General features: G+C 36.7%; 1 protein-coding gene across 1 annotated transcript in view; it reads right to left on the reverse strand.

The window, feature by feature from the left end:
- The window catches only part of SLC19A3 (solute carrier family 19 member 3), a 123,990-nt gene that overhangs the window by 86,283 nt on the left and 13,838 nt on the right, over positions 1-23,869 (reverse strand). The window contains exons 2-3 of the mRNA XM_053709851.1: positions 11,910-12,684; positions 5,644-5,836 (exon numbers count right to left, since the gene is read on the reverse strand). Coding sequence (XP_053565826.1) covers positions 5,644-5,836; positions 11,910-12,684 — 968 coding nt within the window. The remainder of the gene's footprint in view (positions 1-5,643; positions 5,837-11,909; positions 12,685-23,869) is intronic.

The following is a 23,869-nucleotide window of genomic DNA, read 5'->3' on the forward strand; positions in this document are numbered from 1 at the left end:
TATTTAATTGATGGTCTCTTACTTGTTTTAGATGATGTAAGAACATTTGTATTCTAGTTACAAATTTTAAAGAAAACACAAGGAACAAATGAGTGCCACATAGTGTAATCTTGTTCAATTATGTGAAATTCAAAGAAGAAAAGGACTCACACTTTGTAATGGCACCAAAAACAATGGTGCAATAAGTGCAGGCTGGCACCCTCAGTCTCCGGCTGACTGGCACTCCGGTGCACTGCTCCCTGTATATAGTGTACTGCAACAGGCTGCTTTTTGTATGCTTCAGGAAAACACCCAGCTGGTAATAAAGCAGAAGGTTGTACAAGAGATAAACTCAAACCATGCATACATAATGCATATTAGACCACCACTGCACAAAGAAATAAAACATTCTTTTACAGAGTTGATAGATCCGGTATTTCTTTGTGCAGAGGAGGTCTAATATGTTGCAGTACACTATATACAGGGAGCAGTTCACCGGAGTGCCATTGAATTCCCAGGAATAATGGCTCATGGATTCTCACCTTCCAACCACCATGAAATACATTTATCAGATAAGAGTACATTTTGTTTTTAGCCATCTGGCAGCAGTGTTTTCAACAATATTTATAGTAATGTTGTACGCAGTTGCAAATATTGTGCTATAGAGTGTGCATTCTAGGCAGCAGTTTTTGCAACTACGTATAACATTGCTACAAACACTTATGCCAGATGGCTAAAACACATGCAAGCGCCTGAGCTCACAAAGGAATTTCTATTTAATAGAGGATAAATTGGAAATATGTTTAAAATTTCATGCTCTATCAAAGTTTAATTTTGAATTTACTGTCCCTTTAAAGAACAAATATATTAAATAATTAAGTAAGAGCAAGTGCTAAAGAAGCTAAGGAGTCTAAGAGGTAATACATTCTATTGGCTTTTATTAATACAGCTGTGTTACAAATAAAATCATATAAAATGAGGGGACGTCTACCTTAAAAGCAAATTGTTAAGTGCAGTGTCTGCTGAAATAGTGTCAAATATGTTATATATCCAGTTTATAAACCTTCTAGTGTGCGCAACATTAGAATAATTGCAATAAAATCGTAACAATAGATACACGCTATATTTGCAACAATAGTAGAAACATGCAATGTAAACAATCTAATCCACCTAAACATTAAAAGTTCATATGTATTTTCTAGCGAAATCCAGATCCAAAGTCTCTATTTAAAGAACAAAACCAACAAAAAAACAAAACAAAAAAACCAATGTGACTGCAGTATATGTAGTAAAGGAACTCCTCCCTTGTAGAAACCTATAAACATGTGAAGGTCTTTTAGGAAAAAGGAACAACCTCTATAACTGCCACTATCAAACCAGTAGTATCTTAAACAATGGCTTGATGTTGGAGACATGGTTTTGATTTTCATCAATTGAACGATATGAAAACCTTAACAGAAGTATAAGTAAATTAAAGGGACACTGAACCCAAATTTTTTTATTTCATGATTCAGATAGAGCATGCAATTTTAATCAACTTTCTAATTTACTCCTATTATCAATTTTTCTTCGTTCTCTTGGCATGTTTATTTTAAAAGCAAGAATGTAAGTTTAGATGCCGGCCCATTTTTTGGTGAACAACCTGGGTTGTCCATGCTGATTGGACAGCACCAATAAACAAGTGCTGTCCATGGTTCTGAACCAAAAATTTGCTGGCTCCTTAGCTTAGATGCCTTCTTTTTTCAAATAAAGATAGCAAGAGAACGAAAAAAAAATTGATAATAGAAGTAAATTAGAAAGTTGCTTAACCCCTTAACGACCAAGGACGTACGCCATACGTCCTCAAAAAAAATACACTTAACGCCTGAGGACGTATGGCGTATGTCCTCGGTCTGGAAAGCAGCTGGAAGCGATCCTGCTCGCTTCCAGCTGCTTTCCGGTTATTGCAGTGATGCCTCAACATCGAGGCATCCTGCAATAAACCCCCTTGGCCATCCGATGCAGAGAGAGCCACTCTGTGGCCCTCTCTGTACCGGACATCGATGGCCGGTTTCGTTGGTGGGTGGGAGCCAGTCTGGGAGGCGGGTGGGCGGCCATCGATGGGCCGTATGATGTGGAGGGGGGCGGGATTGTGGGCGGGAACGCCGGGTGCGCGCGCGTGCGGGGGTAGGGAGCGGGTGGGAACCGCTACTCTACAGAAAAATGATGGGAGAAAAGTGGCAGTGAGGGCCAAATATATGTAAATATATGTCTAAGAGATCTGGGAGGGGGTGGTGGGTTGGTCTTTTGGGGGGGGGCAAGCTACACTACAGAAAATTATTTAAAAAAAGAATAAAAACATGTTTTACTATAAACTGGGTACTGGCAGACAGCTGCCAGAAACAAAGATGTCTATTAATAAGTTAGAGGGGGATGGGTAAAGAGCTGTTTAGGGGGTATCAGGGAGGTTGGGGGCTAAGGGGGGATCCTCCAGAGCAGCATATGTAAATATGCCTTTTTTTTTATATTTTTTTTTAATCAAGGATAGCTTTTTTTTTAGTACTGGCAGACTTTCTGCCAGTACTTAACATGGCGGGACATGGCGGGACAATTGTGGGGTGGGGGAGGGAAGAGAGCTGTTTGGGAGGGATCAGGGGGTGTAATGTGTCAGGTGGGAGGCTGATCTCTACACTAAAGCTAAAATTAACCCTGCAAGCTCCCTACATGCTACCTAATTAATCCCTTCACTGCTAGCCATAATACACGTGTGATGCGCAGCGGCATTTAGCGGCCTTCTAATTACCAAAAAGCAACGCCAAAGCCATGTATGTCTGCTATTTCTCAACAAAGGGGATCCCAGAGAAGCATTTACAACCATTTGTGCCATAATTGCACAAGCTGTTTGTAAATGATTTCAGTGAGAAACCTAAAATTGTGAAAAATTTTACTTTTTTTTTTATTTAATCGCATTTGGCGTTGAAATGGTGGCATGAAATATACCAAAATGGGCCTAGATCAATACTTAGGGTTGTCTACTACACTACAATAAAGCTAAAATTAACCCTACAAGCTCCCTACATGCTCCCTAATTAACCCCTTCATTGCTGGGCATAATACACGTGTGGTGCGCAGTGGCATTTAGCGGCCTTCTAATTATCAAAAAGCAACACCAAATCCATATATGTCTGCTATTTATGAAAAAAGGGGATTCCAGAGAAGCATTTACAACCATTTGTGCCATAATTGCACGAGCTGTTTGTAAATAAATTCAGTGAGAAACCTAAAGTTTGTAACAAAATGTGTGAAAAAGTGAACAATTTTTTTTATTTGATCGCATTTGGTGGTGAAATGGTGGCATGAAATATACCAAAATGGGCCTATATCAATACTTTGGGATGTCTTCTAAAAAAAAATATATACATGTCAAGGGATATTCAGGGATTCCTGGAAGATATCAGTGTTCCAATGTAACTAGCGCTAAGTTTGAAAAAAAGTGGTTTGGAAATAGCAAAGTGCTTCTTGTATTTATTGCCCTATAACTTGCAAAAAAAAAGCAAAGAACATGTAAACATTGGGTATTTATAAACTCAGGACAAAATTTGGAAACTATTTAGCATGAGTGTTTTTTGGTGGTTGCAGATGTGTAACAGATTTTGGGGGTCAAAGTTAGAAAAAGTGTGTTTTTTCCATTTTTTCCTCATATTTTATATTTTTTTTATAGTAAATTATAAGATATGATGAAAATAATGGTATCTTTAGAAAGTCCATTTAATGGCGAGACAAACGGTATATAATATGTGTGGGTACAGTAAATGAGTAAGAGTAAAATTACAGCTAAACACAAACACTGCAGAAATGTAAAAATAGCCTTGGTCCCAAACGGTCAGAAAATGGAAAAGTGCTGTGGTCATTAAGGGGTTAAAATTGCATGCTCTATCTGAATCGTGAAAGAAAATAATTGGGTTCAGTGTCCCTTTAAGCAAGGGTAGGGTAGCCACCTTTCTAGAAAATGCCATAACATTTAAAATGAAAATGTATGTCAAATTAATATACCCACACACTTAGAAGTTTCTTTATAACACAAGCAATATTACTATATATATTTATTTGTTAATCTACTTTGACCTGACACTTAAAAATACCAACCATACCAGTAAAACACAAACTTGGTGCCGACTATACTTTGATGGGGCAACACTGATTTGTCAGCCTTAGTTCTGAGTAACGTTTTAAGTCTTGAATACCTTTTTTGACCAACCATTTACCAATATTTCAACATGCCTCTGATGCATATTTGGTAGAACAAAAAGCAGAGCTGTAAATAAAAATAAATAAATATATCTATTGCAAATCTGAGAACTTCACATTATCTGAATAAATGAGATTATATGAAGATTGCATTCCTAGAATATGTCAATGCTGAATAAAAGTGCAGCTCTTTCCTGAGATGATAATGTTCTAATGAATGAAGGGCAAATAACCTGAAGTTCTAGGTGGGCTTTAATAATCTTCCAAAAGATTTTTCCTTTTGGTTCATCCTGAGAAAGTAAAGACCTTGTCATTGGAAGAAACCTGTTTTTGGGAAACATTATTATCTGAATGTTATACCCTTTAAAATTTTGATAAATGATTTACAGCTGGCTATGACTGCAAGAAATAAACATCTTTAAATATATAGGAAAGTCAGAATTAAACTTGCATGATTCAGTAAGAGCATGTCATTTTGATTCACTTTTAAATTCACTTCTTTTTCAAATGTGCTTTGTTCTCTTGGTATCCGCACATATCCTACACTAATGGGAGCTAGCTGTTGATTGGTGCCTGCACACATTTGTCTCTTGTTATTGGCTAATTAGATGAGTTTATCTAACTGCCAGTAATGCAATGCTGTTCCTTCAGCAAAGGATAACAAAATAATCAAGCAAATTTGATAATAGCAGTAAATTGGAAATGTGTTTAAAATTGTCTGTTCTATCCAAATCATGAAATAACATTTTGGGGCTACTTGTCTCTTTAAGTGCCAATTATAAAATGAATTGGATTTATGTAAAGACCTGTTCACTTCTGAAGTCCCCAGAACATCTTAAGCTTATTTAAAGGATGTTTCAAGGGCTATTAGTCATTTCATGATATTTAAAGGTACAGTCTAGTCAAAAATAAACTTTCATGATTCAGATAGGACATGCAATTTTAAAAAAAACTTTCCAATTTACTTTTATCATCAATTTTGCTTTGTTCTCTTGGTATTCTTGAAAGCTAAACCTAGGTAGGCTCATATGCTAATTTCTTAGTCCTTGAATGCTGCCTCTTATCTGAATGCATTTTAACAGTTTTTCACAACTAGAGGACGTTAGTTCATGTGTGCCATGTAGATAACATTGTGCTCACGCCCGTGGAGTTACCTAGGAGTCAGCACTGATTGGCTAAAATGCAAGTCTGTCAAAAGAACTGAAATAAGGGGGCAGTCTGCAGAGGCTTAGATACAAGGTAATCATAGAGGTAAAAAGTATATTGTGTTGGTTATGCAAAACTGGGGAATGGGTAATAAAGGGATTATATATCTTTTTAAACAAAAACAATTCTGTTGTAGACTGTCCCTTTAATCTTACCAGTACATGAACTTCCATTAAATCAGTAATCGTTTTTAAAAACCTATAAATGTCAGACATGTACACAAATACTTACGTAGCAATGGTGATTAGTAGCATGTATGATGCTTTGAAAATTAAGTACCCAGCATAGCACATCCATATGTTTGTACTGTAGTCCATGAGGAACAAGGCTCCAGCATTTACAGCTGAGAAGATGGCAAGTGCCAATTCTCCAGACAGCTCCCAATTTACCTTTACATAACCTACTGATAAGGAGGACAGAGCACCTAAAACAAATATTTTTTTCATGTGTTAAAATGTTACATTTGAAATAATGCTCAGAATATATTTAAAGGAATTACAGGTACAACTATATTAAATACACCCTTTCAGCAGACAACCTGTCTTGAGATATGAACGTACAAATGATCGTGCCACATAATAAAAGAGATCTTAAACATTTCATGTACCATTGTTTTAGTGAAAACAGGATGATTTTACAATAATATTAACCCAAACTGACTAATGCTTTAAAGTGAATGTAAACTGTGAGGAATGTGTGCCAGGTTTTTAAAAATCCTAATAAAAACAGGGGCACTTTCATTTTTACATTTTTCAAGTTTACATTTTAGCCGTTTTGTTAAAATACTTACCTCTTGCAAAGCCGGAGCCGCGTTTCCTCCGCCCGCCTGTCGCTCGTCTCTTCTAACGTCAGCAATGACAAATCCGTCTTCCTCCAATAACGGCTTCCCCCCCAGAGCAAACATTGCTTGAGGCCATGCCCTGATTGGAGGAAGCCGAAGTCTTCATTTCTGACCTATGAAGAGACGAGCGACGGGTGGGGGAGCGCTGCTCCGGTGTTCTATCAGATTCTGCTCTTGCAAGAAGAAAAGGTAAGTATTTTAACTAAATGGCTAAAATGTAAACTTTGATGAATGAATGTGCCCTTGTTTTTAATAGGATTTTTAAAAACCGGCACATATTCCTCAAAGTTTACATTCATTTTAATGAACAATTTTACCTTATAATCCAATTATAATACCTGTATATGGAGTATGACAATGTATTTGCTTTTTAATAAACATGTAGTTTTTCTTCACTATAACATCTAAATTTTAGAACTAACACTTAAAGGGACAGTAATTATGCTGGATGAGGTTATTGATTGCAAAGAAGATCCAGGCTAACCAAACCGGACACCCTCATCCAGAGTGGAAGCGCACTACTCAACAGTGAATGTTGCTATGGTTATTTCTGTAATTGGCAAAAAAAAAAGCTTAGTGATGTGCTTAAAAAAAAAAAAAAATGTTCTGAGGGGTTAACCAAATGAGAAGTAATATAAAAAAATTGGAGGATTGGACAAATGACTAGGATCTAAAGGTAAACGTTGCAAAGTGCAAAATTACAGCCTCGGAGACACTTTACTCACTATTACAAATAAGGAACGGGAATTGGGAATTATTTTAGATGATTTAAAATTTATTAAACAATGAAGTATTGTAGCGAGGAAGGCCAGTAGAATGCTTGGTTGTATTGGTAGCGGTATCTGCAGCAGAAATAGTAAGGTTCTTATGCCACTTTACAGATCATTAGTTGGGCCTCATCTTGAGTATAGTGTGCCGTTCTGGAGGCCATATCTCCAGAATAAAAGAAAGAGGTGATATGATAGTAACTTTCAAGTGTATTAATTAAGGGGTTTAGAAAAGCTGAGGCTGTGAGTATTTTTCATAAAAAGGTGATTGATTCATGGAATAAACTTCCACGAGAGGTGGTATTGACAAACACTGTTGGGGACTTTAAGAATGCCTGGGATAAGCATAAGGCCAGTGACGTGCATTCATTAGAGGCAGGGGAGGCAGCGCCTCCCCTGGCCAATGTGGGAATTACATCTATTTTTTCATTAAAAAAAAAAAAAAAAAAATGTTGTTTTTTTTTCTTCTTTTTTTTTTTTTTACATATGAAAGGTGACCCCCCCTACCCCCCCACCCCTCCACCAAATTATGCTTTTTATTGTTTATTTAATTTAACTTTACTTACTACATTGCATTCATATTGCGCAAGAAGGTATGAGGCCAGCTGTCCTTCCATTGCGCAATATGAATGTAATTATGTTATGGGCTGCTTTAAAGACTGCCACCCAGTGGGGAATAAAAACTAATGCAGCAGTCTCTAATGCAGCCCATAACTGCTCCCACCGGAGGCTAGCCTCGGGAGCCCTGAGCCCTGCCTGCCCGGCCGCTCAGCCAATCAGGCATCAGTATGTCTGAGTCTCTAGGCTGAGTTGCCGGGCGGGAAATTGTTGCGCAGCCGCATTGGTGGTCAGGTTGATGCGGCCGGTGTGGATTTGAGTCAGGCAGCCCGATGCGACGACGACAACGACAACGACAAAGGTAAGTGAAGGAGCTGAATGCTGCCGGAGAGGGCCATTGAAATATCCAAGCTAGCCTTAAAGGATGAACTGCCGTCTGCCTCCCAGTCAGTCACCCACACTTATAGGCTTAAGCTTAAAAAGGTTAAAAAAAAGGACATTTTTGTATGAGTTGGGTTGCATTGCAAACATAAATAGATCTCCCTTACTTTTTGAAATTTGTACACCAGGACCCAACAAACTGTGCCCAGCAATGGCCCCTGTTAATCGTTAGAAATCAATCTGCAACTGATTTAGGACAGTGAGGCTATGAAAAGAAATGTTTAAATTAGCAAAACTATATTCCTAATCCATCTCACCATAAACACTGTAAATAATAACTAACTATATATATATATAGGCATTAGGCAAAATATATGTTTTAAAGGGGCATTCCAAAAAACAAACAGTTCTAAATCTTCTAGCCTTGAACAGTTCTTCTAGTGGCACAGCAGCATGCATGCAATGCTTAATAAAACACAAAAATAAAAATTTACTTTCATGATTTATTTTGTCCCCCTTTCAATCTGAAAAATGTCCCCCCCCCCCCAATATATTTATTATGCAGCACATTTTATTTATATTAAGTTTAGCACACATATCAAAATGTATCATATACCTTTTTTCTAAATAAAATGTGTTCTGCATAAATAAATACATATACAAGTATATATTTATTGAATGCAGGACATTTGAAGTAGTTCCAAAATGTGATCAAATTATACCCTTGTAGACTTCAGAGCATTTGGCATTGAGATGCCAATCAGTGCACAGATCAGGAACCTCTGAACTGTGCACTAATGGGCACCTGAATCATATGCCAAATGCTCTGAAGCCTCCATTCACCCTCTACCTAAAAATAAGATCATAGTTCTGAGGTTGTCAGGTCCAGTCAATCACACTTTGTTTTTTTTTTATCATATTACTAATGAGTGAAATAAGTAAGGAGTTAAATGACTGAACTCTTTCACTAACTTATGAACTTCCAAGGAACATCCTACCTCATATTCTCAATAATGAGAACAGCTGTTTTACTTTTTTTAAATTCAGTAACTGACACAGAGTGCCCAGACACAATGTCACAGACTCTCTCTATCACCATAGTATCTTGGCGTGGACACTCATTGACAGCTACTGGATTTAAAAAAAGTAAAAGAGCTGTTTTCATTAACTTCCTTCACCTTCTGGCTCTCTGTGTGTGTATGAGTGAGTGTGTGTATGCGTGTGTATCAGTGTATATCTATGTGTGTGTGTATGCGTGTGTATCAGTGTATATCTGTGTGTGTATCAGTGTATATCTGTGTGTGTGTATGAGTAAGTGTGTGTGGGTATGAGTGTGTGTGCGTATGCGTGTGTGTATCAGTGTATATCTGTGTGTGTATCAATGTATATCTGTGTGTGTGTGTGTGTATGCGTGTGTATCAGTGTATATATGTGTGTGTATCAGTGTATATCTGTGTGTGTGTGTATGCGTGTGTATCAGTGTATATATGTGTGTGTATCAGTGTATATCTGTGTGTGTATCAATGTATATCTGTGTGTGTGTGTATGCGTGTATCAGTGTATATCTGTGTGTGTATCAGTGTATATCTGTGTGTGTGTATGAGTAAGTGTGTGTGGGTATGAGTGTGTGTGCGTATGCGTGTGTGTATCAGTGTATATCTGTGTGTGTATCAATGTATATCTGTGTGTGTATGCGTGTGTATCAGTGTATATATGTGTGTGTATCAGAGTATATCTGTGTGTGTGTGTATGCGTGTGTATCAGTGTATATATGTGTGTGTATCAGTGTATATCTGTGTGTGTATCAATGTATATCTGTGTGTGTGTGTATGCGTGTATCAGTGTATATATGTGTGTGTATCAGTGTATATCTGTGTGTGTATCAATGTATATCTGTGTGTGTGTGTATGCGTGTATCAGTGTATATATGTGTGTGTATCAGTGTATATCTGTGTGTGTATGAGTGAGTGTGTGGGTATGAGTGTGTGTGTGTGTTTCAGTGTATATCTGTGTGTATGAGTGAGTGTGTGTGTGTATGAGTATGAGTGTGTGTATCAGAGTATCACTGTATATTTGTGTGTGTGTGTATGTGTCCTGTCTCTGCAATTTTTTATAAACATTGGACTAGTGTAAAATGGAAATTTCCAGCCATGCCTATAAAATAAATTGAATGACTACTACATTCTAGCTGGATCTCTGTTACTCTCTCTCTCTCTGTCACAAACACACTCACTGACACTTTCTCTCTCTCTCTGTCATGCACAGCACACACACCAACTTACTCTCTCTGTCATGCACACACACACACTTACTCTCTCTGTCATGCAAAATTGTCATGTAAATCTGTCATGTAAATTGTGTTATGTATAACACAGGAATTGTGGTATGGTTATTGGAATTGGTTAAGGCATTGGCAGATGATTGTTGGCAAACTTGGCAGTTAGGCAGCAGCACTGCAGCAGCAAAATGTACTCGTCGTGACAAGTTCAGACAGACTTCAGAACGTCTTACTTTTACTATTTTTTAGTAACTGTTTTTGTCAGTGGCAGCTATAGTTATACTGTGGTGTTTTTCACACCAATTTATAAGTTATGAGATTTATTAACCTCGTTTAATGCGGTTATTTTAATAAATGTCATAACTTATAAATTGGTTTGAAAAATACACAGTATAATAGCGGCTAGCACTGACAAAAACAGTTACTAAAAAAAATAGTAAGAGTAAGACGTTCTGAACGTGGGACCGGGTCGGGTGGCTAAGTTGTATATTTTGTAAAATAAGGCTGCAGTCAGTGCAGTGCAGCAGCCATGAGTGCAGTTGAGATCAAAACGTCAAAACATAAACAGTCAGGCCTGTAAAGCGTGGGAATTTTAGCCCCACCTACAAGACACCCACACACTCTCTCTGTGGCTGTGCACAAGTCTCCCTCACCTGCTTCCTTTCCTGGAAATGTTGGGAGGTAAACTATTATGATATGCTTGCTGTGCTGAACAAACCTCCCAAGCTATGCTGTCCTAAGACATTGAAGTAGCTGCTTCTGCTTCTATAAGCTTTTCCTGAAAACTTTAGGGAAATAGTGTTAAATAACTTTCCAATTTACATCTAATATCTGATTATCTGCATTCTTTTGATATCCTTTGTTGAAATCATATCTAAATATGCTCATTAGATACTGTGCATACTTAGATATTATTTTCAACAAAGGATATCAAAAGAATGAAGAAAATCAGATATCCTTTGTTGAAAATCATATCTAAATATGCTCATTAGCTACTGTGCATATTTAGATATGATTTTCAACAAAGGATATCAAAAGAATGAAGAAAATCAGATATCCTTTGTTGGAAATCATATCTAAATATGCTCATTAGCTACTGCACATATTTAGATATGATTTTCAACAAAGGATATCTGATTTTCTTCATTCTTTTGATATCCTTGGTTGAAAATCATATCTAAATATGCTCAGTAGCTACTGCGCATATTTAGATATGATTTTCAACAAAGGATATCAAAAGAATGAAGAAAATCAGATATCCTTTGTTGAAAATCATATCTTAATATGCTCAGTAGCTACTGATTGGTGGCTGCATATACATACCTCATGCAATTGGCTCACCCATGTGCATTGCTATTTCTTCAACAAAGGATATCTAAATAATGAAGGCGTATCCGATTCCTAGCCACTGCCTCACCAGCCTCTGACCTCACCGCACATCACTGCATAAGGCTATCCTACCAACTAGATACGTTTATACTTTTAGGACATTTTGGGCAGACTTGTTGGGCCTTTGGTTCTTATCTGCCGTAAAAATCTATGTTTCTAATAATAAAGTTTACAAAAAAGTGAGCATCTTCCGCACACGCTGTACAATAATGTTAAAAATAAAAGCAGTTTTATTTAAAATTAAATACGTTACCTTTCCCTGTAAATGAAGAAAACTGCTTACCCAGAAATGTGGACACGGCCTCTACTCCTCCATTGTAAACTGTTGAGTTTTGAGCAGGCTCCACATATTCCCACAAAACCTGTACATAGTTCACTACTTGATTGTATCCCGCTGTTGCAAGTGCCCACCACAAAGACCAGTAAATGAGCTGTTTTGAAGAATAGCATTCTTTTATGTCTTTGCACAACTGTAAGAGCACTTTGAAAAAGTGTTTGTTGCCAATGACTTCTGGTTCTGGTCCAGAGGTTGTGATTGACATCTCCTGGTCACATGATTTTATATCTTCTATAGATGATACTTGAACAGATTTGGTCACTACTTTTTTGTGGAAGAACATGCTCCTTTTTGGCATAGGTAGAAAAAAAGATGACACGGAAGCCACTGAGACTGAAATAAGGGAGATAGCATTGAGATAAAAGTAGGAAACCCCAGCCAAGGACACAAGGATTTGCCCGAGAACAGCAGCAACAGTAAAACCAATTAATGTGATGCTTCGACAGTAGCTGGTAACCCGTTGGTAATGTTCAGTGTCAACCACACTATAGATATAGGAAAAGTAAGCTATTTCAGTTGCAGTGACCATACCATATAGAAACTCCATGCCTTGCATAGCTGGTACTCCACGTGCAAACAGCAGAAGGATCCAAGTGGTGATATAACTCAGACTTTGCAAGATAATTACAGGCTTATATCTCAGGTAGTCTGTGAGCAAAAATACAGGAAACAATATTGCAAGGTAGCTGTATGTCCATACTGGAAACACGGAGTTTGTCATCTGAGGGGGAGATATAAATTAAATAGGGAGTATTAACAAGTTAAATGAAATTGTTTATTTTCTAAATTCAGTCTATCTATATTTACACACACACATATACTGTATATATATATATATATATATATATATATATATATATATATATATATGTGTGTGTGTGCTAGTTGCACAGTTTTGAACCTCAGAGAACATCTGGTCCTAAGCGGTACTTTAATTATGAGATAGATTACAAGTGAAGGACAATCAATAGAACAGGGTGGATAATCTGGGTGAGTCGAGTGTGCGACCTTCAGCTTTTTACTGCGTGCCCCTATAGAAATCGATTATGTGAGGAATTTAGTACACCTTTTTCACCTCATAGGAAATGTTGTCATTAACCTTCCATAGTGGTGTCAGCTCCTTGTCTTTTGTCTCCTCCTATGGATCTACAATATCCTTCTATTCCATTACCTCTGCTGATATGTTTCAGAACTGATTTAGCTTTCTACTGGTTGTTTACTGCTAGATGAGTGTTTAATGGTAAGTATCATATTTTTATTTATATGACATTCTGTAGTCTTTTTTGGGCAATTATATGTATATATATATATATATATATATATATATATATACACAAACACTCTGCTAATCCGCATCTCCAGACCATATGAAAAAGAAAAGAGTATATGTCAAATTGTTAAAAATTATATCCTAGTCAGTTGTTTTTTTTGCATGCTCAGGGGTGTTAATATTTTCTGCTTTTTGGCTTTCGGGTCAATGTTTTGGCACACTTATATTCCTTTTAACAGCTTAGTTTTTGCACATGTCCTCCTTTTCAGCTGAGCACTATCCAGGCTTCAGGTGTGGAGTCTACTTGTCTCCTGCTTTATATTTGTTTCGGCTTAGTGTGCTTTAGACCTGTGAGTTTTATTAAGCTTCTTTATGAGGGGGTGAGTTTTTCCATTCCTCAAGAGCTAGGGGATATAATTATTTATGCTACTGTAGTACAAATGCTATAATGGATCCTTTTGATTCTGTCCCTAAATCTACCTTAGAAGCTGGGTCCTCTGAACACTTTCCTACCAATGTTAAGTGTATGTATTGTAAAAAATCTGAAGTATCTCCTCCAGCTTATTGTATGTGACTCATGTTTAAACATGTTAATGCAATTTGACCAACCTAATGCTGCTTCTATGGGTATTACTCCTCCTTCTGTTTGCTCCTTACAGGGGAGCTCTACGGATTTTGCTCCAGGTGTGAAAGATCTCATCAAATCTACCGTTTCTGAAATATTGGCAGGTCTCCCACCTTCAAGTAAGCATAAAAGGTCAGTTCAGAATTTACCTTCTACTAGTGTTATGCCTTCTGAGGATAGGGATAATCCTGTTGTGTCTTAAGAAGGAGATGTTTTCTTGGTGTTGAGTACTCTTCTTCTGATGTTGAACTTGATTTATTCTCTTTTTTTTTATTTAAAGTTGTACATATTCATTCCCTTTTAAAAGAGGTTTTGCTCAATAGCTGATATAGCTGCTGCTTCTTTTTACTGGTTAACTAGATTTTCAGAGCAGTTTTCTAATGATTATGATAGTGAAGATTTTTTAAACCTCTTGGGATTGCCCAAAAGTGATAATTCGTTTATTTGCAAAGCTGTAAATGCCATTATTAAGATTATTGTTAAAAACATGTCCTTGGCAGTTTATTCTAGAAGAGGTTTATAGCTTAAGTCCTGGTCTGCTGATATGATGTCTAAATCTAGACTTTTATCTCTTTCTATTCAGGGAAATAAATTGTTTGGTTCTAGTCTGGATTCTATAATTTCCACTGTTACTGAAGGTAAAGGGGCTTTCTTTCCTTTAGGACAAGAGGTACAAGGGGAAAACTAAAACCTCCAATAATTTTTGTTCTTTTGTCAGTACAAGAAACAGAAAATTGATTCCTCCTCTCAGAGGCAAAGCACCTCTGGCCCAGTCTGGAGGCCTAGCGTAATTGGAACAGACCTAAGCAATCCAGATCCAGAGGCAGGTTATTCCCCTTTCAGGAAGCTTGGTTACAGTCTATTCCAGATCCCTGGATTCTAAATATAGTTTCCCAGTTTTATTGGATAAGTTTCAGAACAAGGCCTCCCAGAGAAAGGTTGTTTTTTTTGTTAAGTGTTCCAAGGAATCCCCTAAAGGCCCAAGCTGTTTTTCAGTCAGTTTCAGATCTGGACACTAAAGGAGTGGTTGCTACAGTTCCATTGCAGGAACAGGAATCTGGATCAGAAAGCTCTGAACAAGTTTGTCAGAATTCCTACTTTAAAAATGGAAAATATTCTGTCTTTTGTTCAGCAAGGTCAGTTTATGCCCTCAAAAGATTTAAAGAATGCTTATATTCATGTTCCAATTCTTAGGGAACATTTCCAGTTTCTGAGGTTTGCATTTCTAGACAAGTATTTTCAGTTTGTTGCTCTACCATTTGGTATGGCAACAGCTCCAAGTATTTTTACAAAGTTTCTGGGTGCCCTATTGTCTGTGATCAGATCTCAGGCTATTGCATTGTTTAATTGTAAGCTTGGCTCAAGATATCGTAAGGAACTAATTTCCCCGAATATTCTTTACTGGATCATCAGTTCATTATTCATGGGGCTTCATTTGCTTGTCCTACCTTGACTGTGATCACTACAGATGCAAGTCTTTTATGTTGAAGAGCTGTTTGGGAGTCTCTGAGAGCACAAGGGGTTTGGGCTCCTCGGAGGCGAGGGTACCAGTAAATGTTCTAGAACTCAGTGCTATTCTCGCTCCTTAAACTTGGCAGACAATATCACAGAAGTGGCTTATATCAATCATCGGGGGGGACCCACAGTTCCCTAGCAATGAGGGAAGTGTCTCGAATTCTCTCATGGGCAGAAGTAAATTCCTGTCTAGTCTCTGCAGTTCATATTCCAGGAGTGAACAACTGGGAAGCAGATTTTCGTCATCAGTCTCTGCATCCAGGGGAACGGTCTCTTCACCAGGATATGTTCAATCAGATTGTGGATCTTTGGGGTCTCCCAGAGATAGATCTGATGGCTTCTCATTTGAACAACAAACTTCCCATGTACTTTGCAAGGTCCAGGGACCCTCAGGCAGAGTTTGTGGATGCTCTAGTAGCTCAATGGTGATTTCAGCTTGCTTATCTGTTTCCTCAGATAGAAAGAAGCAGCATTCCAAAATCGTGGGGTAAAATCCAAAAACTTTATTCTTTTACTTAAAAACAAAATATATGCAGCACAGCACAGCACAATGCAAGTGTCACAGATGGAGAGGGGAGCGGAGTCCTAACATGTTTCGTGCTATGCAGCACTTAATCATAGGATAGCTCCCCACCTGTGCAGTGCAGCTTTTGAGGGTGTCCCAACCAATCACAGTATAAAATTTAAAAGGTTTGATACACCCTCAAGAGTAAATCCGTTGGTATAGGATGTGCACTACAAAGAAGTAAAGAATAGTGTAACAAAATAACATAAAATACAATTAAAAACGAACAATACATAAAATGATAAAACATATTGATACAAACTCTCAATGTTATATATGAATAAATAAATAAAAATAAATATATCAACAATAGAATCATATGAATTTATCAGTAATAGAGAGTTTCGCTACACAATTCTAAAATTAGTCTCAAACATTTACTGGACCAATGTTAATATTGTGATATAAACTATTTTTCATTGATTTATTATTTAATTTATTTATTTATTTATTTATTTAGAGGACCATTATTTCTATCTCAATGTAATGATGTACAATTGATCTCAGTAAAAAAATCTAATGATATAGATACTCACACAATATTAATTCAATATGCAACACATGATGTCTTTAAGGTGTCAATAAAACTTATTATAAGAAGATCAATTCATAGATCTAGAACTAGGCCATTAATAGAACACACTATACACTCCAGCAAAAACAGGTATATCATAATATAAAACAAATACATAAATATTATGTTAATGTGAAAACATATACACACATAAATGTAACTGTAAATATGAGATTATACAAATATTGATATTGGTATTAATACTGGAGTGCAAATGTGCTTATAAATGAACTATAGTAATGACATGTATAACAAGGTAAGAAATGATATATGCCATTAGCCATACAAAACACTCTCACCAAACACTATTGAAATTACTCCACAAAATAGCTAATGTCCCATTCCTTGTTGAGACCATGGGGTACCCTCGTGTTGAGTTTCCATATCCAGTACAATTCTTTCTTGGAAAGTATGGAATAAATATATAAAAAATATAAATATATATATTATCTTTCCACGCAAAGAATTATAATTCTCTTTGACATCATCCAATGACTGCTGCAATAAATCGGGGTCATAACCCCTGGCACTCAATCTATCCACCAATTTACTTGCTTGAAAATTAAATAAGTCCTCTGAATTTTAGACAATTACACTAACTATTCGAGTGAGTTCAAATTGTTTTTCTGTGAGACTGTTGAGTTCCTACTATCCCACAATTACTTCATGTTCAATGGAGAATATTTCTTACAAGTATGTGGTACCACGATGGGGTCGAAGTTTGCGCCCTCATTCGCCAATTTATTTGTGGGATGGTGGGAACTCGGCAATCTCTACAGCAGTAACAATCCATTCTTTGAAAATATCTGTATGTATATGAGATACATTGATGATCTCATCTTTGTGGTTAAAGGTGACTTTGTCTTTGAAGATTTCCTTGATTTTGTGAACAGCAATGACTTGCATTTGAAGTTTACAAGAGAGATTCAAGACAAAGAAGTCAATTTTTTGGATCTCACTTTATATGATTCAGTTGAACTAAACGGGATCATCACAGATACATACAGAAAACCGGTATCTGGCAATACGATTTTACACGCAACATCTTGTCATCCAAAGCATTTAATAAAATTAATTCCCAAGAGCCATTTTCTCAGGCTTCGCAGAAACTCTAATTCAGAGGACTTATTTAATTTTCAAGCAAGTAAATTGATGGATAGATTGAGTGCCAGGGGTTATGACCCCGATTTATTGCAGCAGTCATTGGATGATGTCAAAGAGAATTATAATTCTTGGAATGCTTGGAAAAGATAATAATCGTGCAAAGAAAGGGATGTTTGATAAAGATACAGTGGTTTTCTCCACTGAATTCTCTTTGCAATACAATGACTTATGTAATATCATCAGAAAGAATCTACCAATACGTAAAGGTGATGATGCTTTAGCAGGTGTCGTTGACAAAGTCAAATTTGTGTCTAAAAAAGCACCTACACTTGCTAAAAAACTTTCCCCAAGTATGATTAACAGCAATATGAGAGAAACAGGGACTCAATGGCTTAATAAGAAAGGGACTTTCAAATGTCTATCAAGAAATTGTTTTACATGCCAACAGATATCGATGGGAATAGATTTTACTAGCCATTCAACTAACGAAAATTTTAAGATTAACCATTATGCAAATTGTGGTACGTCTTTTGTAGTTTCTCTCATTGAATGTACCCTATGTTTTGAACAGTATGTGGGTCAGACCTCACGTGCCCTAAGATCCAGAATAGGGGAACATAGAGATATCAAAAACTACAATAAAGATTCCAGTGTAGCCAGACATTTTAATTGTTTGCATTTTACAGATCAACCTAGGTTTACTGTCAAAATAATAGATCTAGCTAAAAGGCCCATTCGAGGTGGAAATATTTATTCCACACTTTCCAAGAAATAATTGTACTGGATATGGAAACTCAACACGAGGGTACCCCATGGTCTCAACAAGGAATGGAACATTAGCTATTTTGTGGAATAATTTCAATAGTGTTTGGTGAGAGTGTTTTGTATGGCTAATGGCATATATCATATCTTACCTTGATATACATGTCATTACTCTAGTTCATTTATAAGCACATTTGCACTCCAGTATTAATACCAATATCAATATTTGTATGATCTCATATTTACAGTTACATTTATGTGTGTACATGTTTTCACATTAACATAATATTTATGCATTTGTTTTATATTATGATATAACTGTTTTTACTGGAGTGTATAGTGTGTTCTCTTAATGGCCTAGTTCTAGATCTATGAATTGATCTTCTTATAATAAGTTTTATTGACACCTTGAAGACATCATGTGTTGCATATTGAATTAATATTGTGTGAGTATCTATATCATTAGATTTTTTTACTGAGATCAATTGTACATCATTATATTGAGATAGAAATAATGGTCCTTTAAATAAATAAATTAAAAATAAATCAATGAAAAATAGTTTATATCGCAATATTAACATTGGTCCAGTAAATGTTTGAGGCTAATTTTAGAATTGTGTAGCGAAACTCTCTATTACTGATAAATTCATATGATTCTATTGTTGATATATTTGTTTATTCATATATAATATTGAGAGTTTGTATCAATATGTTTTTTCATTTTACGTATTGTTCATTTTTAATTGTATTTTATGTTATTTTGTTACACTATTCTTTACTCCTTTGTAGTGCACATCCTATACCCACGGATTTACTCTTGAGGGTGTGTCAAACCTTTTAAATTTTATACTGTGATTGGTTGAGACACCCTCAAAAGGTGCACTGCACAGGTGGGGAGCTATCCTATGATTAAGTGCTGCATAGCAAGAAACATGTTAGGACTCCGCTCCCCTCTCCATCTGTGACACTTGCATTATGCTGTGCTGCATATATTTTGTTTTTAAGTCAAAGAATAAAGTTTTTGGATTTTACCCCACGATTTTGGAGTGCTGCTTCTTTCTATCTTTCTTTCATGAAGTTGGCTCGACTCCTTTCCAAGCTGGCACCCCGCCATTAGTGTTTTCTTATTTTGCTGATATTCAAGGGTTTTGATTGGTCAGCAGCTCACACACCTCCATGGGCTGTAGCTACGTCACCTCCTCTATCTTATCTGTTTCCTCCTCTGGTTCTTCTTCCCATAGTAATTTCCAAGATAAGGCTAGAGAAATCATCAGTAATTCTGATTGCCCCAGCTTGGCCTCGCAGGATTTGGCATGCAGATCTGGTTCAGATATCCAGTCCTTCTTGGCCACTTCTATTTCAACCAGACCTTCTGTCTCAATGTTCTTTTATCTATCCTGATCTGAAATATCTAAGCTTGACTGTATGGAGGTTGAACAGTTAGTTCTTAAGCATAGAGGCTTATCAAATTCTTTGATTGAGACTTTAATCTAGGCTTGTAAGCTTGTGACTAGGAAGATTTATCACAAGGTCTGAAAGGCTTTATTAAATCCTACCCTTTGTGTCTCATTACTAGTTGACTCCACCGCATATTAGTTCCCAGGAGTAATGGATTGGGGACTCTCACCACCTGTATGAAAGAAAACATAATTTATGCTTACCTGATAAATGTATTTCTTACATGGTGGTGAGAGTCCAAGAGGTTCCACCCTATGTTTTTTGTGTGTGTTTTTTTTCACTTTTGCACATCTTTTTCCCCTGCTCCTTTAATTTTTGCTCTTATTTCTTTCCCTTTCTCACTTTTCTTGGCTAAACATTAGACTGAGGTACCTGTGAGGTGGGAGGGGTTTTATAGCGCTCTTGGGGTTTGGGAATCGTTGCCTCTACCTAGTGTTAGGGAAAAGTAATTCCCAGGAGTAATGGATTGTGGACTCTCACCAACATGAAAGAAATGAATTTATCAGGTAAAAGTTGTTTATGCTCTATCTGAATCCCAAAATTGTAATGATTAATATAGAGCATGCAATTTGAAACAACTTTCCAAATGATTTAGGTTATGAAATAGAATGCACTGCTGGGTGTTATATGCACACATCAGGTGAGACAATGACATGAGGCATTTATGTGCAACCACCAATCAGCAGCTATCTCCCAGAAGTGCATTGCTGCTCCTGAGCCTATCAATAGAATAAAGTAAATTAGATAATATAAGTAAAGTGGAATTTCTTTAATATTGCAAGATCTGTCTAAATCATAAAATGTTTTTACTTTACTGTCTCTTTAAACACAACAGTACAATGAAAAAGACTTTTTAAAGAAAACAAACTTTTTAAAAAAAATATTGTAGATGTGAAATGAAGAAAGAAAATAGAATAGCGTCTAGCTTTTAAAGTTTTAGGTTTCAATGCAATGCTGACTCACATCATCACTAATATTCTCCTTAGTAAATTGAAATCTGGGTTGTAGGCAGAAATACAATGGGAAACATAGTGGTGATGAAATGATGGGAATGGTTCTATATGACTCAGTTGAGTTACTGTATTAGTGTATTGTTATTTAATTTCTTACTTCCCCGTAAGGAAGCCAAGTACAGCTTATATAGACCGGACAGACCAGAAGTTTATCAGAAAATAGGTCAGCATCCCACTGTGGTAATAATGTTCATAACATTCTATTGGTTAATAGGAGACACTGTTATCTGCCTCAGTATTAAAGGGACAGTCTACTCCAGAATTATTATTGTTTAAAAAGATAGATAATCCCTTTATTACCCATTCCCCAGTTTTGCATAACCAACAGTTATATTAATACACTTTTTACCTCTGTGATTACCTTGTATCTAAGCCTCTGCAGACTGCCCCTTTACTTCAGTTCTTTTGACAGACTTGCATTTAGTCAATCAGTGCCCTCTCACTTGTAAATCCACGGGCGTGGTCACAATGTTATCTGCATGGCACACATGAACTTATGCCCTCTAGCTGTGAAAAACTGCCAAATGCATTGAAATAAGGGGTGGCCTTCAAGGTTTTAGAAATGAGCAAATGAGAAATGAGCCTACCTATGTTTCGCTTTCAACAAAGAATACCAAGAGAACAAAGCAAATTTGATGATAAAAGGGAATCGGAAAGCTGTTTAAAATTGCATTCCCTATCTGATTCAAGAAAGTAGAAACTAGACTGTCCCTTTAAGCAGTGGCGGCTCGTGGGTTATTTAAATGGGGGTTCACAATAAATAAATTGTGAAAATTAAATGTATTTGTGGAGAGAGAAAGGTCTGTACAAGTTGGATTTAGAGCTAGAAAAAACAGTAGAGTACAATATATTTGTAACCTTTCATATACCAGACAGGGTTACCCTCTGTGCAGCACAGCATCTCTGGAAGCAAGGACTTAATCACTTAGGGGTCCTGTTTAAGTAAATTAATCTCTCCCCTGTATTCATCACCATTTCTCTGAGGTGCTTACATGCTGTACTTTGCAATAGTAAAGTTTAATTAAGTGCCATAAACGTGAAAACGTCCCATATTTTTTCTAATAATTCATCCATTTCTATCTCCCATCTCGCATGCAGCTCACACGCTATGTAACTCAGACAGCAACAAGTTAATAGGGGACTTTTTTTACCTCCTCAGAACTCTGTGATCTAAAAAGAATTATGAGACCCCAGTGGCTGACAGGCATTCCTCCCAAACACTGACGCTGTGTGATATGCTCTCTGCATCGTCTGGTGATCACAAGGAATGCATTTGCTATGCGCAGCATTCAGTTCCCTGATGATATTGTCGTGCTGATTACATTCACACCAGTTACACACTGCCCGCAGGTATCAATAAGAGGCACATCAACAGCCTTTACCCGCCCCAAATGTGAAGTGACTGCACAGCCAACTGACGGGGGAGGAGAAACTGACTTTTTTTTTTAATATAACAAACTTTATTTACAAAACATTGTCAGTTAACTTTAGTGATTTCTCACTTGCACAGCATAAACTGTGCGATTAGAGGGGTATAGGGGCTGGGTTGGTGCGGCACCTGCAGGCACTTATGAAAAGTGCAGAGGGGTATGCCAGGCATCTAGACTCTACTGCACATGTGGGGTTTTTTTTAAACACAGTCTGGCTTGGACCTTTTTTGGCTGAGTTATTAAATATAATTTTTCCAATAGGGGGGCTATTGGAAAAATTATATTTATTCAGCCAAAAAAAATGTCTTCTTCTTTTGTCTCTGGGGGTTCACTGGGGGTTCACGTGTGCCTGTGCGCATATGGAGGAGCCTCCACTGCCTTTAAGCCTTGTGTATGCAGGTTTAACTCTTTATCAGAGGGAAACGTTCTAGTACACACTAAATTCCTAATAAGTGATGTTCTTCAAAATAGTAACAGAAGTAACTGGCTTTATTTTAAAGGGACATGAAACGGTTGGGTACAACTACAGTAGCATGGTTACTAGTCACCATGGTAACGTATTTCCTCATGTACTTTCAGCTCTCTTTAAAGGGACATTAAACCCAAAATTATTATTTTATCAATCAGAAAGAGCATACAATTTTACAAAATTACTTCTATTATCAATTTTGCTTCATTCTCTTGGTAACCTTTATTGAAGGAACAGCAATGCACTAGTGGGAGCACATCCATAAGCTAATGATAAAAAATATATATGTGCAGCCACCAATCAGCAGCGAGCACCCAACTCCTGAGGCTACCTAGGTATGCTTTTTAACAAAGAATACCAAGCGAATAAAGTAAAATTGTATGCTGTATCAATATCATGAAATATTTTGGGGGGTTTCATGTCCCTTTAAAGCTGTTCTCTTATTTATTTTTTGTTGAAATTGCTTTTATTAGCATATGTCTTATAATACAATTTTACATATTGCATATGGATATAACATTAAGGATACTTTAGTAACTTAAACAGTGGTTACTTTTATACACAACGTATAACTTGAAAATGAAAAGAGAAAAGAAAGAAAAAACAATTACATCAATGACAAATTATGTTCTTATGAATTGCTATGTTGTGTTATGTTATGTCACTATATTAAAAGGAAGGTTAGGGGGTTTTGATCATTAATTTAGTAGAGGGACCTATGTCTCCTATGGTGGGCGCTGGGAGATTCTATGTCTGGCTTCAGTATACATGATCCAGGGTTCCCAAAGATCTACAAATTGTTCTTTAGTGGATAATAAATCCGCTACCAAGCTAGACATCTTGTAGAAGTATTTGATTTTCTGCTCTATTAAATGGAAACTTGGGGGTTCTGTTTTCCAAGATTTAGCTATAGCCAACCTTACTGCTGTGCATGTTAATGCTGTCAACTTGTTTTGTTTTGGTGTAAAACTCCTTATTGGAAAATGTAGCAAAGCATGCTCAGGAAGGAGTTCCACTTCTTTCTCAAAGATTTTACTTAACAGGGTGGCTGTGCTTTTCCAAGGTGATTGAATTTTGTTACAGTGCCACCACTTGTGAACATAATTGCCTTCTTCCCCACA

Source organism: Bombina bombina, chromosome 4, assembly GCF_027579735.1.
Source record: "Bombina bombina isolate aBomBom1 chromosome 4, aBomBom1.pri, whole genome shotgun sequence".
Lineage (NCBI taxonomy): Eukaryota > Metazoa > Chordata > Amphibia > Anura > Bombinatoridae > Bombina > Bombina bombina.